The sequence below is a fragment of the Hemitrygon akajei genome, chromosome 15 (genome assembly GCF_048418815.1).
Source record: "Hemitrygon akajei chromosome 15, sHemAka1.3, whole genome shotgun sequence".
Lineage (NCBI taxonomy): Eukaryota > Metazoa > Chordata > Chondrichthyes > Myliobatiformes > Dasyatidae > Hemitrygon > Hemitrygon akajei.
This window is the reverse complement of record NC_133138.1, coordinates 75,078,195-75,094,885: the sequence shown is the minus strand read 5'-3', so window position 1 is coordinate 75,094,885 and position 16,691 is coordinate 75,078,195. Positions and strand designations below refer to the sequence as shown.

General features: G+C 42.8%; 1 protein-coding gene across 1 annotated transcript; it reads left to right on the top strand.

The window, feature by feature from the left end:
- The first annotated feature begins 7,424 nt into the window (after positions 1-7,424).
- On the top strand, positions 7,425-9,959 carry LOC140739464 (homeobox protein Hox-A7-like). Its single transcript, XM_073067788.1, has 3 exons — positions 7,425-7,912; positions 8,471-8,658; positions 8,797-9,959. The coding sequence occupies exons 1-3, from the start codon at positions 7,558-7,560 to the stop codon at positions 8,959-8,961; spliced, it is 708 nt and encodes a 235-aa protein (XP_072923889.1). The 5' UTR covers positions 7,425-7,557; the 3' UTR covers positions 8,962-9,959.
- The last annotated feature ends 6,732 nt before the right edge of the window (positions 9,960-16,691 follow it).

Below are 16,691 nucleotides of genomic sequence, written 5' to 3'. Positions count from 1 at the left end.
CCAACAACTTGACATGTCAGTCCATGGCCTCACCTACTGTCGTGATGAGGCAACACTGACGTTGGAGGAGCAACACCCCATTCTGGGTAGTCTCCAACCTGATGGCATGAACACCAATCTCTCGAACTTCTGGTACTTGCCCCCCCCTTCCTTCACCATTCCCATTCCTGTTTCACTCTCTCCTTTCCTGTCTATCACTTCCCTTTCTTCCTTTTTTCCATGGTCTTCTACCCTCTCCTATCAGATTCCCCCTTCTCCAGCCCTGTACTCTTCCATCTATTAGCTTCCCAGCTCTTTACTTTGCCCTTCACCCTCTCTCGGTTTCACCCATCACCTGCCACCTTGTACTTCTTCGTCCCCGCCCCCCCCCCCCCACCTTCTTGCTCTAACTTCTCATCTTTTTTTCCCAGTCCTGATGAAGGGTCTCGGCCTGAAACATCGACTGTTCACAGTTTTACCTGGCCTTCTGAGTTCTTCCAGCATTTTGTGTGTGTTGCTTGGATTTCCAGCATTTACAGGTTTTCTTGTCCTTCAATTTAGGTTCAATCCTAACCTCCGGTGCTATAAGTGTGAAAGTGTGCATGTTGTCCCTGTGACCACGTGGGTTTGCTTCAGTTGCTCCGATATCTTCCCACATGCAGATTATACCGTCTCGGATCGCAAGACCCTGCAGCGGATAGTGAGGTCAGCTGAGAAGATCATCGGGGTCTCTCTTCCCACCATCATGGACATTTACACTACACACTGCATCCGCAAAGGAAACAGCATTATGAAGGACCCCATGCACCCCTCATACAATCTCTTCTCCCTCCTGCCGTCTGGGAAAAGGCTCCGAAGCATTTGGGCTCTCATGACCAGACTATGTAACAGTTTCTTCCCCCAAGCTATCAGATTCCTCAATACCCGAAGCCTGGACTGACACCAATTTACTGCCCTCTACTGTGCCTATTGTCTTATTTATTGTAATGCCTGCACTGTTTTTGTGCAGTTTATGCAGTCCAGTGTAGGTCTGTAGTCACGCGTAGCTTTCTCGGTGTTTTTTTTATTTCGTAGTTCAGTCTGGTTTTTTGTACTGTGTCATGTAAACCATGGTCCTGAAAAACTTTGTCTCATTTTTACTATGCACTGTACAGCAGTTATGGTCGAAATGACAATAAAAGTTGACTTGACTTGACCTAGCTAGTTTAATTAGCTACTGCAAATTGCCTCTAATAGATAGGTGAGTGGTAGAATTGTGGGGTGATTGATAGGAATGTGAGGAGTGTAAAGTGAGATGCAGTAGGGTTGGTGTAAAAGTTGGTCTTTGATGATTAGTGCAGACTCGGTGGGTTGAAGTTCTTCCTTTATCTCCTCTGTGACCGTATAATTCTGTGACAAACCTGAACTGGGTTAGCTGAATACTGGTTATCACAGTATAATTCAGGACATTGCTAAGCAGGGAGCAAATAAGTCAGCCACAATTCTTGTTTTGCTTTGCTCCGATTTGGTTTTTACTGTAATGTGACTATTGAGATGTTGGGAGGGATTAGGATCATGTTCAAGGTGATGTCTGATCACAGCTAATGACCTATTGTCCCTCACAGACCAGTCCTAAATGAGGTGTGATGCAGGAGGTAATGGTTATCTGTGGAATCTTAATCCACTGTGGGATTGAGAAAAAAAGCACCTGGTAAAACAAAATCAGTTCGGAGATGACTTATTTATTTTCATAGACCTGAGGCTTTGAACAGTTGAGGCTGCGAGGAACCACTATGTAAATTAGTGACCAAAATGATGAATTAATCATTACATATCATTATGTACTGATGTTTCCTCCATTTATATTTGGATGAAAACAATCAAAACAGTTTCAGAGGCATTTTAAACAACTTTAGGTATAATTGTAACAGCACCTTTTGTGCAAATAACATGGCAAATTTCCAGTGTTATCACATTCTCAGTTTTTCCCATACAGTCCAGAAATTATTCTGAGCCACATCCTGCTCTGGACACAGAGCTATCTTGGACTGGAATGCGTAACTTTCCATGAAGGACTTGGGGTAAAGTCCCCATCAATTTATTTTTCATGTTGAGTCAGATTCGAAATATTAATAATATAGTTCTCCTTCACACTTTGTACTGGAAATGACATTAAACGATCGGGATGAATCCCTGACTGCACAAAATGAAGGAGATCTGGTACAGCATCAGAATCTGGTTAATTATCACTGACACACGGCATGAAATTTGTTATTTTGTGACAGTACAGCGCAATACATAAAAAATATAAATTACAGTAATATACATAAAATTAAGTAGTGAAAAAGGTAGCAAAAATAGTGTTTGGGACTTGATTCACTGTCCATTCAAGAATTTGAGGGGAAGAACTGTTCCTAAAATGTTGACTGTTTCTTCAGGGTTAAGAAGCGCCAACGACATCGGCAGCTAGCTATGGCCAGCAGAACTATTCTATAGATTTGCTGAGAACGTCCACAGGAAAATGAATCTCAAGGTGACATATATGTACTTTCATAATAAAACTTACAGAACAAGAGGACGTGAGTTGAGGGGGGCAAAAGTTTAGGGGTAACACGAGGGGGAATTTCTTTACTCACGAGCTTCCAGTAGAAGTGGTAGAGGCAGGTTCGGTATTGTCATTTAAAGTAAAATTGGATAGGTATATGGACAGGAAAGGAATGGAGGGTTATGGGCTGGGTGCGGGTCGGTGGGACTAGGTGAGAGTAAGCATTCAGCACAGACTAGAAGGGCCGAGATGGCCTGTTTCTGTGCTGTAATTGTTATATGGTTATATAACATTACAGAATAGGAACTGGCCATTCGGCCCACAATGTTGTGCTGAACCAGCTAAAATGCAAATCAAAAACCCAAACACTAATCTCTCCTATCGACACAATGTCCGTATCCATCCATGTGTCTATCCAAGCCTCTCTTTAAAGCTTCTTATATATTTGCCTCTACCACCATATCAGGCAGCACATTCCAGGCATCCACAATTCTGAGGGTAAAAACTTTACCCTCACACCCCCTGTGTACTTACCCCCTTCACAATCAATGGATGCCCTCTACGATGCTGCTCATAATCTTATAAACTTCTGCCAAATCCCCCCTTAGCCTCTGCTGTTCCAGAGAATGCAACTCAGGTTCATCCAGCTTCTCCTGATAGCACTTGCTCTCAAAATCATGGACGTGAACTTTTGAACTTTGCAAATGGCAAAGTCAAGTCTATTCTTTAGGGGTACATGGAAGCTCATTATAAAAAGGCAAAGGATTCTACCAGCTCCTAATCAAACCAGAAGCCTGCTCTATCAAGCATCTCCTGTCTCATTTAGATCATAGCGTATGGGGCCTACTGACCTCATCAGCCACCTGATTACGCACAGAACAGGAAACAGGTCAATCTTGACTGCTAAGAAGTAGTGTGATTTGCTTTAGCAACCTCCTTTTCTATTTACTTTCAGCGACTCAACGATTGTGGGTGCAAAGGAACACAATCAAACTCAGAAATCAGCCATTCAGCCAATTGTATCTCTGCAGGCTCATTGAAACAAGTATTTAATTTATAGCAACTGGAAGTCAAATACTGCAGGAATCTGGTGATAACAGAAAAAATAGCAGTCAGTCTTTTCTCTCTCCACAGATGCTGCCTTCATTCAATTTACACTATTCTTTCCTCATTCTTGCAATACATTTTCCGTTTAACATTCTATCCAAGATCCTTTGAAAGGTACAGTACTGTTAAATCAGTTTCTATTCATTCAAGTAGAACATGCGAGACATGTAAACCATGTCCAAGCAACCGAGGGTTTCGGCCCCAGTCGTCAACTGCACTTAAATCCATAGCTTCTGCCTGGCCTGCAGAATTCCTTCAGCATTTTGAGTGTGTTGCTCGAATTTCCAGCATCTGTAGATATTCTCTTGCTTGTGTTTTTCAAACCATGTCCAGTGTGGGAAACATGTGATCCTCATTCCTTTCCTTGTTTTGGCCAGTCATACACCCACATTTTCAGCATATAGGAGGGAGATTGAAAATCTGTCTGAGTGGTGCCCCAACAATAACCTCTACCTCAATGCCACCAAGACCTAGGTGCTGACTATTGAGGAAATCAGAGGTCCGTGAGCCAGTCCTCATCGGGGAAATCAGAGGTCCGTGAGCCAGTCCTCATTGGGGAAATCAGAGGTCCATGAGCCAGTCCTCATTGAGGAAATCAGAGGTCCATGAGCCAGTCCTCATTGGGGAAATCAGAGGTCCATGAGCCAGTCCTCATTGGGGAAATCAGAGGTCCATGAGCCAGTCCTCATTGGGGAAATCAGAGGTCCATGAGCCAGTCCTCATTGGGGAAATCAGAGGTCCATGAGCCAGTCCTCATTGGGAAATCAGAGGTCCATGAGCCAGTCCTCATTGGGGAAATCAGAGGTCCATGAGCCAGTCCTCATTGGGGGATCAGAGGTCCATGAGCCAGTCCTCATTGGGGAAATCAGAGGTCCATGAGCCAGTCCTCATTGGGGAAATCAGAGGTCCATGAGCCAGTCCTCATTGGGGAAATCAGAGGTCCATGAGCCAGTCCTCATTGGGGAAATCAGAGGTCCATGAACCAGTCCTCATTGGGGAAATCAGAGGTCCGTGAGCCAGTCCTCATTGGGGAAATCAGAGGTCCATGAGCCAGTCCTCATTGGGGAAATCAGAGGTCCATGAGCCAGTCCTCATTGGGGAAATCAGAGGTCCATGAGCCAGTCCTCATTGGGGAAATCAGAGGTCCATGAGCCAGTCCTCATTGGGGAAATCAGAGGTCCATGAGCCAGTCCTCATTGGGGAAATCAGAGGTCCATGAGCCAGTCCTCATTGGGGAAATCAGAGGTCCATGAGCCAGTCCTCATTGGGGAAATCAGAGGTCCATGAGCCAGTCCTCATTGGGAAATCAGAGGTCCATGAGCCAGTCCTCATTGGGAAATCAGAGGTCCATGAGCCAGTCCTCATTGGGGAAATCAGAGTTGGAGAGGGTCAGCAACTTTAAATTCCTTGGTATTATCGTTTCGGAGGACCTGTCCTGGGCCCAGCACGCAAGCGCAATTATGATGAAAACAGCAGCATCTCTACTTCCTTAGAAGTTTGTGAAGATTTGACATGACATCTAAAACTTTGATAAACTTCCTTCTGTAGATGTGTGGTGGAGAGTATGTTGACTCATGGCCAGCTATGGAAACACCAATGCCCTTGAACAGAAAGTCCTACAAAAAATAATGGATACAGCCCAGTCCATCACAGCCCTGCCCACCACTGAGCACATCTACACAGAGCTCTGGTGCAGGAAGACAGCATCCACAATCAGGAACTACCACCACCCAGGTCAAGCTCACACTCGCTCTCAGAAAGGTGGTACAGGAGCCTCGGGATTCATACCAGCAGGTTCAGGAACAGTTACTATCCCTCAACCATTAAGCTCTTGAACCAGTGGGGGCAACTTCACTTGCCCCATCACTGAACTGTTACTCTCTGTATACCCCTGACTGTTGCCACTGCCAGCTCCAATCTGCTAATTAAATTTGCCCTGACACAGTGGTGTCAAGAAAACAACCTCTCCCTCAATGTTGCAAAGACAAAGGAGATGGTTGTGGACTGCAGGAGGAATGGAGACAGGGTAACCTTGATTTATGTCAATGGGTCTGGGGTTGAGAGGATGAACAGCTTTGAGATCCTCAGCATCCACATCACCGAGGATCTCACGTGGTCTGTACACACCAGCTGTGTGGTGAAAAAAGCACAACAGTGTCTCTTTCACCTCAGACGGTTGAAGAAATTTGGTTTGGGACCCCCAAATCCCAAGAACTTTCTACAGGGGCACAATTGAGAGCATCCTGACTGGCTGCATCACTGCCTGGTATGGGAACTGTACTTCTCTCAATCGCAGGACTCTGCAGAGAGCGATGCGGACAGCCCAGCGCATGTGAACTTCCCACTATTCAGGACATTTACAAAGACAGGTGTGTAAACAGGGCCCGAATGGTCATTGGGGACCCGAGTCGCCCCGACCACAATCTATTCCAGCTGCTACCATCTGGGAAACGGTACCGCAGCATAAAAGCCAGGACCAACAGGCTCTGGGACAGCTTCTTCCACCAGGTCATCAGACCGATTAATTCATGCTGATACAATTGTATTTCTATGTTATATTGACTATCCTATTGTACATACTATTTATTATAAATTACTATAAATTGCACATTGCACATTTAGACGGAGACGTAAAGATTTTTACTCCTTGTGTAAATGAAGGATGCAAGTAATAAAGTCAATTCATTTCAATGTTTAATGACCATTCATTTTATGTTCCCAGTATTTATTGCTTATCTACTTATCATCACTAATTCTTTATTTTGTTTGTATTTGCACAGTTTGTCTTTTGCACACTGGTGGGTTGTTAGTCCTGTTGGGTGTGGTTTTTCAATGATTATATTATGGTTCTTGGATTTACTGAGTATGCCCTCAAGAAAGCAGTTCTCAGGGTGACATATATGTACTTTGATAATAAATTTACTTTGAACCTGGACTTACTACTGGCAGTGGAAGCTGTTTTTGTATCAAACAAAATCTCTTCTTTCAAAAAAAATTGAAGATTTTTATTGAATCTTCTCTTAGATTTTGTTTGCAGGGAGCATGCGTTCAACAAATGGCCAGTTCGGTATTGTTTTTACTGGGGGGAAAAAAGAGGATTACAGTCAGGCTGGCGCATTATTGGTTTCCACAGCGCACTTTCTAATACCATTTAACAGGCTTTTTCCGCACCCAACCACATTGCTGGACACACGACAGGAACGTCACAGAAGTAATGTAAACCAGAGGAGGCCTTCCGGCCCCTCCATCCCGGCTACAACTGGTAAAAAGAGATGATCGTAAATATGTCAAGTAAAAACAGGAAATGTTGGAAATACTGAGCGGGGCTGGTGACCTGCGGAAAGAGAATGAGAGTTAACTTGTCAGGTCTAAGACTCTTCTTCAGATCTGCCTTGATCTTATTTTAGATTTACCACATCTGCAGTTTTATCCCCTAAATAACTAGATGGGCTTGTTTTTGTTGCAATTCGGTAGTTCTGCCGCCACCCTCGCCCGTTTAGCGAGACTGTACACACAAGATGTTTTGAGCTTATATCAGGGTCTGGGGCCATCGACTGTTTATCCCTCTCCATAGATGCTGCTTGACATGCCAAGTTCTCCCAGCAGTTCCTCAAGATTTTCAGCATCTGCAGAATCCCTTGTAATCATTACTGGTATTAACTTTTTTTTTAAAAAAATCCAGATTTGTTGAATTGGGTGGATTTAAATTTTCAGACAGCTCTGAGGCATTGCTGCTGTTCTTCGGGGTAGCTGACATCAGGACTCACTTTTCTCCAGCAACTATCCCCAACAAGTTCATCAGTGCAATCGTCGGGAGTTTTCGATGATTCAGAACAAAAGCCCTTGGAAGTACTTTGCATATCACAGGTCAAGGCGGAGTTGAGGCAGCGTATAAATGATCCAAAGAACCGCTGTCGATCAGATCTGCTCTCGTTCACGTCATTGCAATGGAAAAAAAAACTTCGTCGCCGCGACGCGAAATGCAGCCCAGATACCTGGACGGAGCCCTTCACCCGGCTTTCATCCCGTATCCTCGAGCCTTTCAACCGGCTCCGTCTTCTTGTCCGGACACCACGCGCCAGGCGGGGTCTCCTGTCAAGAAGCGGCCCTTCACGGTTGAGTTCCTTCTATCCAATTCTCCCCCGAAGGTCGGGCGCAGGCAACCCTCGGTGTGTCAGGTACCCGTATATCCCGAGGCTGGGTGCGGGAATTATCCTGTTCCCGGGAATTATCCCGTCCTCTTCCAAGGTGCAGGATACAGAGGGCCGCTTTACAGCGCGTGGTGGAATATGTACTGTCCAGGTAAGCGTTTGGTCTTCTGTCTTATTCAAGGGCGCGGGCGGGTACATTGTTATATGCGCATCTTATAATTGTTTTCCCTGATAGTCTGCCTGCACCGTTTATGATTCAACTGTGGATATCATTGGATGGACTATTGGTCAGAGATGAAACGGCACGATTTTTGAAACTCCGTAATTCGTGTAACTTTTGAAATAACAGCCAACAAACGCTGGGATCAGACACCATCTCGGATGAGAAATAGTTAATCGTTTCAGTGTAAGACCTTGTACTTTGGTAAGGACTTCCAGCCCGAAACATTAACTAGAGACACGAGGGACTGCAGTCCGGAGCGACAGATAAGGTAGTGGAGAAATGTCGACTTCATTTCCTTCAGGGATTCTGCCTAACCCGCTGAGCTCCTGCAGCATCTTGCGTGTTGAAACATAAACGTTTATTATCTGGACTGCATGTTCCACATTTCCAGCATCTGCAGTTTATTTTTGCCCGCCGGAGCGTTGCCAATGTTTGCGAAATAGTAACCTTTCTCCGCCTCTCTCTCTCTCTCTCATACGCATACAGCCTGGAGAGCCGGCCTGCCTGTTATGACCCACTCGATTCCGGCCATAGATCGCAAGGCAAAGCGTTTCAGGGCTATCTTCACTCAGGAGCAGCTAGCGGTCTTGGAGAGCGAGTTTAAGAAACACCATTATATAATCGGCCCTCAGAGAGTGGCCTTGGCTTCCGCCCTGGGATTGACCGTCCTCCAGGTAAACAAAAAGCTTCAGTGAACCCCAGCATCTTAGAAATCTCAAGCCATCTTTTTAAAAGCGATCCCTCCTCCCACGACACCCTCTCTAATTGAGTCAGCGCACTCTGCTTTAACTCGGTGTTATCCTTCATTACAGGTGAAAGTTTGGTTCCAGAACAGGCGGATCAAATGGAAAAAGGAAGTCGAAAAAAGTCAGCAGGTTAAAACTGCAGGGAGCAAGTCCCAAGGCAAGAACGAAGGTGCAGCCGCCGAGGACGTTTCCACCACCGAGCGACTCTCAAGCGATCTCTCCAAAAAGTAGAAGCTCCCGGTCTGCTAAATGTGTTGCGTTGGCTCCGGGGCTCTTGAGAAGGCGTCCTAGTTCAAATGTTTTTTTATGATATAACGAAAGACAAAAACTTGCTAAACAAGACTGATGGCATTGTCGACCTTTCCCTCCGTTTTATGGAGAAACTGATTGTATGAAACACGGACTGACCTCACTCGCCAACATTGTTTAGACTTTCGCTGTGGGATCCATATGCGACAGGTTTACCATCGGCGCAAACGTTGCGGTAATTAACTGGAATTGACAGTCATTAAAACGTCATCGCATGTGATTGTATCGTATCAGAGTTCCGATGGCGGTGTCAATAATTGAAAGTAGCTGATCCAAATCGCTCTTTGCGCAGCTCTTCTACCAGCCCCCGAACGGGGTAAGGCAACGAAAGAGCTCTGTGGAGATGCAATAGGATGAGACTTATTTCTCCAGATTCAGCTACGGTGCATGAAAATTCACTGAATGTAGGAACTCAATGTTTCCACTTTTCAATATCCCTCAATGACATTGGTTTTCAGATCAAGAATAAATCGACATTAGCCAATGAGAGGATAGGTGGGATGTTGGGGCTCCAGCTCTTGGTAAATTTGAGGACATCTCCTTCTGTTTCAGAACTGGTGCAAGTGATGATGATCAGAATCTTTGAACTTCCTTGCCAAATGATAAACTTCTGTTTTGAGGATGGATGGCTTGAATTAATAAAACACTGTAATGTTAAATAAAAGAGATGCTGGAAATACTCAGAAGTTAAGTCAACCACAGCGCTGCGAGAAATGTTTAACCCCTGTGTCAGGTCCATGACTTTTTAGATGTACAGCATTTGAAGTATTTTTGCAATTAATTTATACAGACCTTAATCACTGCCTACACTTGCCTTGGTTTACCCGAATGCCATATATACTCGGTAAAAATCCTGATTTCATCTGCAAAATATTTCTGCTCCTCTAATAAAAAATAAATTGTACTTCACATGGAAGAAACCAGAACATTTTCAATTTACAAGCCCAGCCTTGTTAACAGGGGTGTTAAGCACCTTGGAAGGTTTTCCTGTTTTAAACGTGTAACAAAGCAATCAGATTCTTATATTAGAGGGTTCAGATCCTTGCTCAGGCAGGAGTTAATTCTAGCCATAACCAAGCTGTCAAAGCGGTTCGTCACATTAGATTTAAGTTGTATCAGGTGATAGTCATTAAGGCAGCTCACTCTTCTTAGGCAGTGGAATGATTACTGGCCTTTTGAAATAGGTGGGAACTTCAAATCACAGGATTTCATTTCTTTTTCGATCAGAGTCAGGCTCCGTTTTCGCACACGCCAGCCTTTCCTGAAGACACTTGCACAGCTCAGCGAGCATGTGGCCACCGCTGCCCCGGGAAAGGGGTCCTGCTCTCCACACTGCCGCTACATTACATTAATCAGTGCAATTACTGATATAACAGCCCAGATTTATTCCCTCGTAAATCACATGGAGGATTATATGAGCATGCTTTATATGGCATCAGTGCTTGACAATATATTGTGAACTGTGTAACAGTGGAAGATGAATGCAACTAAGGTCTCTGAAAGTGGGATTGTATTTGTGGCCTAGAAATTTTTAGCCTTTGTCTGAAAGCTATTAATTCGGTCCTCGTTATTGATGTAATTCAATAGCCAATCAAATGCAACATTTTGCTGGAGGAACTCAACAAGTTGAGTAGGGAAGGAATCATTGATGTTTTGGGATCAAAATTCTGTATCTGACAATCAAGTGGGTGCTTTTGCCCTTATTTTCAGCTTTCATTGTGTTACATAACCAGCTATCAAAAATGAACAATGTTGTGTCCTATCTAGCAAATCTTCGCCACTTCCCACTCCCACCAAACACACACAATGTGCTCCCTGTGTAGTTAGCCCTCTCTGGCTACTGGAACACCTGAAGATCTTAACATTACTTTCTGCAATTTTTGATGCTCATCAACCCTTGACCTTTCACAAATACTTTGTCCCATGCTGCCCCTCCTCAATATAGACAGCACATAAAGCAGGACTTTGGTCCCCTCAGTTCCTGAACTCTGGCCCCAGGTGCCTTCAGTCCAAGGTCCCCACCCCCAAAAAAAGCAAGCTAGATGAAGGGTCTCAAACAGAAACATCAACTGTCCATTGCTTTCCATGGATGCTGCTTGACCCACTTTGTGTGTTGTTCCAGTCTGTATTCTCTTGTATATCCAGCATCCATTCACACTGGCTTTTCTCCATGTTTCTATTAACTGTCTCCAGTTTCTACCTCTCACTGACACACCAGCAATAACTTTCATAAGGCAACTACTTTACCCAACTTCATGTCTTTGTGATATAGGAGGAAACTGGGGAGATCCACTTAGTCACAGGGAGAACATGCAAACTCTTGTTTGAATCAGCTGTGCCCCTGTCCCAATCTCTTTAATTTGCTTGATTTGACTTAAATCCATTTATCTATAACCTACTATTCTCCTTCAGAACCATTCCTTTCAAGAGTATTGAATTAGAGAGGTCACAGCATTAGTTTTCATATGTATGCTAAAGACCCCCAACTTTCTAGCAAATTATCATATAGCTTGTCCAACAAGTACTTTGGGGTGAGCAGAAATTTTCTACAAAGAAAAAAACTAGGAAGACAAATAAATTCACTTATTGTCAATACAGATTCAATTCCTAGCCATCCATTACTTGGGATATCAATCATTTGGCCAATGATCAAACAGATCATTTGGCCAAAGCATGCTATTTATAATGTTGCACTTTCTTATATCTTCTCAGCCTATTAGTGTATTAATCTGTTGCTTTCTTTCTTTTATGCACTTATTTAGTCTCAGCCCTTTAATGCTTCAGAGTAAATTGCCTCAACACATCCTGTGACAGCAAGCTCCATATTATTATCACTCTTCAATTAAAGAAGTTTCTTTTAAATTCCTTAAAGGACATCTAAATGAGCGTCTTTACTGATGGTCTGAAAGGTTTTCCCCAGAAGCAGAAACACTCTTTCAATAGTTTACTGAAGCCTTTTAAAATTTTCAAGCTCTCTGTCCAGTTATCCCACTGCCTTACTCTTCCAGAAGAGACCCACCCTGCTTACTATTTCCTGACATGTAAACTCTTGCATTTAGTCATTGTCCTTGTAAATCATCTCTGCATCCTCTTCAATGTTTCTATATCATTTGTGTAATTTGATGAAAGACTACATACAGGTTCATTACAGGTTTGACTTAACAGTCCATTCTCTATTTTTCAGTTAAATGCATTAAAAAATCATTGCATTTTTCTTATGCCTTCTCCCTGGTATCTGCTTGTGGTTGAACCAGAAGTTGATACTGTGTTTAACCCCCAGACCAAATTTATGACAGTGTATTTTTATATCATTAAAAGCTGCAATTTTCACCTTTATATATTGCTCGACTCCACTCATGCCTCTGGTCATTTGTTTTTGAATTTCTAATCATGTCTTTGGTACAACCAGACTTGACTCTTCCAATGCACAGCTCGTCAGCCTACTTATTATTCTCTGGAACCTGAATTTTTACCCATGTCTTAACGTGTGGCAACCTTTGTTTACCCATCTTTTCTGCATTTGCTACGATATGTTGGCCTCCCTTCAGCTAAATCTCAGTTTTAGCATTCTCAGTCGTATCTACAAAAAAAAGATTTAACCACTGTTACTCTCTGTGCTTATCCCTTTCTTGCCTCTTGCACAGTCCAATGTTATTAGCTATCATTGATAGCTGTGCCTTTAGAACCAAGCTCTGGAACTCCCACCTCAACCTCTCTTTCCTTTCTGAAGATTCTCCTTAAATGTGACCTCCCTAATCCACTGCCTAAACCACTTCTCAAGTCATTGCTGTGAATACTTCACAGAGCAGACAGCATGCCTGAAGAGCAGAGGAATGTTGATGAGAAACCATTGAGTTAAAATGTTAACTGTCTCTTTCCATAGGTGCATCCTGACCTCTTCACTGTTCCTCATATTTTATTTTGAATACCCGGTTTCTGCCATAAATTGCTTTTGTTCCTTCTTATGTGGCCTACTGTTTAATTTTGTTAGACGTTGCTCCTAAGAAATGCCTTGTGACAATTTGCTGTGTTAAACATGTTATATAAATACAAGCTGTTGTTGTAGGTCCCTTCTTGGTAGAGCAAAGATTTTCATTCCTCATGTCCAAGTGGTGACAATTTAAGCCTGTGTTTTGCATGACTTGTTTAATCATCTAATACCAAATATGGCTTGGTTCTATCACAGAATTATGATACAGCATAGGACTGAAGGATGCCATTCACGCAGTTTGCCACACTTTGCCTGACCAATCTTAGCGACAGGGAACCAGTCATAGCAGAGATTGCACTTCTTTGTAACTACCAATGAGTGCTACAAGTTTTCCCATCAAGTATGATTCAGTTTCCTTTTAAAGTTGCTTTTGCTTTGACTTCTACTACCATTCAGAAAACATATTCTGGATAAACATGGTTTGCTTTGTACAGGAAATAATACAAAACTCACATCTTCTTTTGCCAGATGGTTTAAACCAAAAATAGTAATGAAAACAACGGGAGATGTTGGAAATCTGAAATCGGAATATGCAGTATACACTCAGCAGGACTGACAGCATCTGTGGAGAGAGAAACACAATTGTATCTTTGACTTGAAATATTTCTCCAATCCTTTGATGTAACTGGTCATATACAATTGTTTATCCCTGCATCATCAGGAAGTCTTTGCTGTGTTCACCTAAAAGCTTTGACGTATTTGTGAATGTAACGTGTCAGACTGAGACATAGTATTCCAATTAAAGTTTAACACATGATTGATAAATGTTCATGAAAACTCCCTCAGGTATAAATTCATAGATCCTGACGCTGTCCAGTCACCTTCAAATACATTTTAAATACACCTTCTGATTTATCTCAGCCCGAAACGTTGACTGTTTACTCTTTTCCATAGTTGCTGCCGAGCCTGCTGAGCTCCTGCAGCATTTTGTGTGTGTCAATGTGCTTTGGGTTTCTGATAAAACATTCATTTTAAAATTGTACCAATGTATGCTATTCCTTGTTGACGATTGTCAAGGTTACCCAGTGTTCTATATCTTCCACAGAGGTCAAGGATAACATCAGCATCCTTCTTTGTACAACCTACACTTAAATCCTTTGACACACCTCTAACAATGTTTAAAAATATCATGAATGGAGATATACAAAATCAGGGTATTCTTCTCATGAGAGGACTAATTCTTTCAGCATATGTAGTGGTTTCTGGGGTGTATTTAGATGGAGGAGCAAGTGATCACAGATAGAAGTCAGCATTGTTAGAGCAGATGGGGATATCAAGGAGAATGACAAGGAATACCTGATCTCAGCTGCAATCACCAGGATGTTAGTGGTGGCAACCAAAATAGTTGGAATCACATGGGCTGACTACAAACTTGATGGTAATTATAGGAAGAACAGATACAAATGTCTTGACAGAGAAATGGTATGTTCACTGTCAGAGGCTGGGTGTTTCAGGATACCATGATCAGTGTACAGAAAAAGCAGAACACAACACCCCAACTCAGGCTCTTACCTGGAACATTGACTTACAATTTTTACCTCCATCAATGCTGCTTTTCTTCTGTTTTTATTATAGGTTCAAGACTGCATCTGCAGTCTTTTTATGATCAGTAAGCTGCAGAGGGTTGTAGGCACAGACTGGTCCACTATGGGAACAACTCTCCCAACCAGGGACAACATCTTCAATAGGCAGTTCCTGACGAAGTGGGCAAGCACCTTTAAAGGATAGTCACCATCCAGAACATGCCCTTTTCTCATTTCTACAATCATAGAGGCCTGAAAGCCTGCACTCAATGTTTTAGGATTAGCTTCTTCCCTTATGCTGTCAGATTTCGCAACAGTCTATAAATTTGAATGCTAGCTCATTGTTGCTATCTTACGCAATATATTTATTTATACTCATAGTAAATATGCCTTGTATTGTACTGTTGCTGTAAAGCAACACATTTTGCACTATATATCATTGCTAATACCGTACAACTAAACCAGATTTATATTCTGATTGGGCATAGGTGCTAATTTAATAGATGTGGAGAAAGTAATTGACTGGGTAACGTCAATGGATGTGGGGCTTTGTAGACAAGTGGAGTGGTCTAGCCAGATTTGTGGTTAGCAGCTCTTCTCATTTCCAGGGCTTGAGGCTGCTCAGATGGTGTGTAACTCGAGTTTTTGCGGAACATGGTCAAGTTCTGGCGTGGATGAGGGGTTCACCGACTGTGGCAAGGCCTTTGATCAAGAGGTCAACAGAAGCTCTTGGTGAATCAGAGACAAAGAGGTACTGTTGTTTGGTGAGCTACCTTACAGAGCCCGAGAACTACTACTCTGTGTATCTCCCTTTTTCCTGTTCCCTAGCCTATAACTATCAAACCTTAGGCCATTATTCCCCAGAAATTTAGTGACCAGGTATATGGAGGAATTTAAGGTGGGGGTGATGTGGAAGGCAGGGTTTAAGGGCCAGCACAACATTGTGGGCCGAAGGGCTTGTACTGTGCTATGTTCTCCCTCCTCCAATTCAATTATCCACCCTCAATCTGCATATCCTGTTTCCATAAACTTTCTAAAATCCAAAAGAGGGATACCCTGGTAGACTCATTATGCCTCTGTCCCTTGTGGAACTCTTACAACTCCCCTCCTTCCCGATTCCTTTACTCCCTTCTACTTCCCACATCAGAATACACAATAATCGTTGCAAATATGACATTAAAACACAAAAGGGTGGTGATACTCATCAAGACAGGCTGCTTGTTTGGGGGAAAAGGCTATAGAATTCCAAATGCCTGTCTTTTCTCCTCCTTGTTATTCAGATGCCGTGGACACTGTGTCACTTCCAAGAACCCAGACGGTCAATACACAAACGCACAGGGCTGAGAATTTAGCTCCAGAGAGCAAAATAAATTCTTGATGTGATTGATGGCTTTTATTTCATTTAAACGTAATGAGCGATTTGCGTTTAATAGTCGATGGAGATCATCATTTTCGCATCATTGTACGCAATCACCTGGAAGGAGTTCCTTGCATTTTCTTCCTTGGGACTTCAAAGTCCCCCGCCCAGTAGCCACGGAGCGTTCCTGAATATTAATCAGCCCCATTCAACTGGGGCTCAGAAACAACAGAAGAAGTTAGGCAGGTCTTAACTTGAAACTGCGAAGTGATTTATCCGAGCAAAAACACTTGAAGCAGCAAAAAAAAAGGAAATAATTTAGAAGAACCCGCGAAGACCTCAAAATAACAGTGACATCCAAACCAGAAGTGAATAAATTGGTATTGGTGTATTAACGTCACATGTACCGAGATGTAGTGAAGAGCTTGTCTTAGATACTGCTTATACATTCAATTATTACCTGGTAAATTGAGACAGATTAAGGTAAAACAATAACAGTAATGTGTAAAAAGTATCGAAAAAATATAGTGCGGGTAAACGATAAATAGCGAGATCATAACATGGTAAATCCTGCAAAATGGTCAGCTCTGAACTTTTCAGATAACAATTTCCTTCATTGCTTTCCACAATGAAAGACTGAATTAAAATCAAATTTCAGGTGGTTGTAATCCCTTTCAAATCTCACTGGATTCTTGACCTCAGCAATTGGCTTCGACAACGTAACTTCCCTAATAATAGAACGATCAAAACATCGCAGCAGGCAATGTCTCTCGTCTATGTT

Bases quoted from the DNA above. Each gene is read 5' to 3' on its own strand.
- LOC140739464 (XM_073067788.1), top strand. From the start codon at position 7,558: ATGGAAAAAAAAACTTCGTCGCCGCGACGCGAAATGCAGCCCAGATAC. The intron at 7,913-8,470 runs GTAAGCGTTTGG...ATACGCATACAG, and splicing joins GTGGAATATGTACTGTCCAG to CCTGGAGAGCCGGCCTGCCT. The intron at 8,659-8,796 runs GTAAACAAAAAG...CCTTCATTACAG, and splicing joins TGGGATTGACCGTCCTCCAG to GTGAAAGTTTGGTTCCAGAA.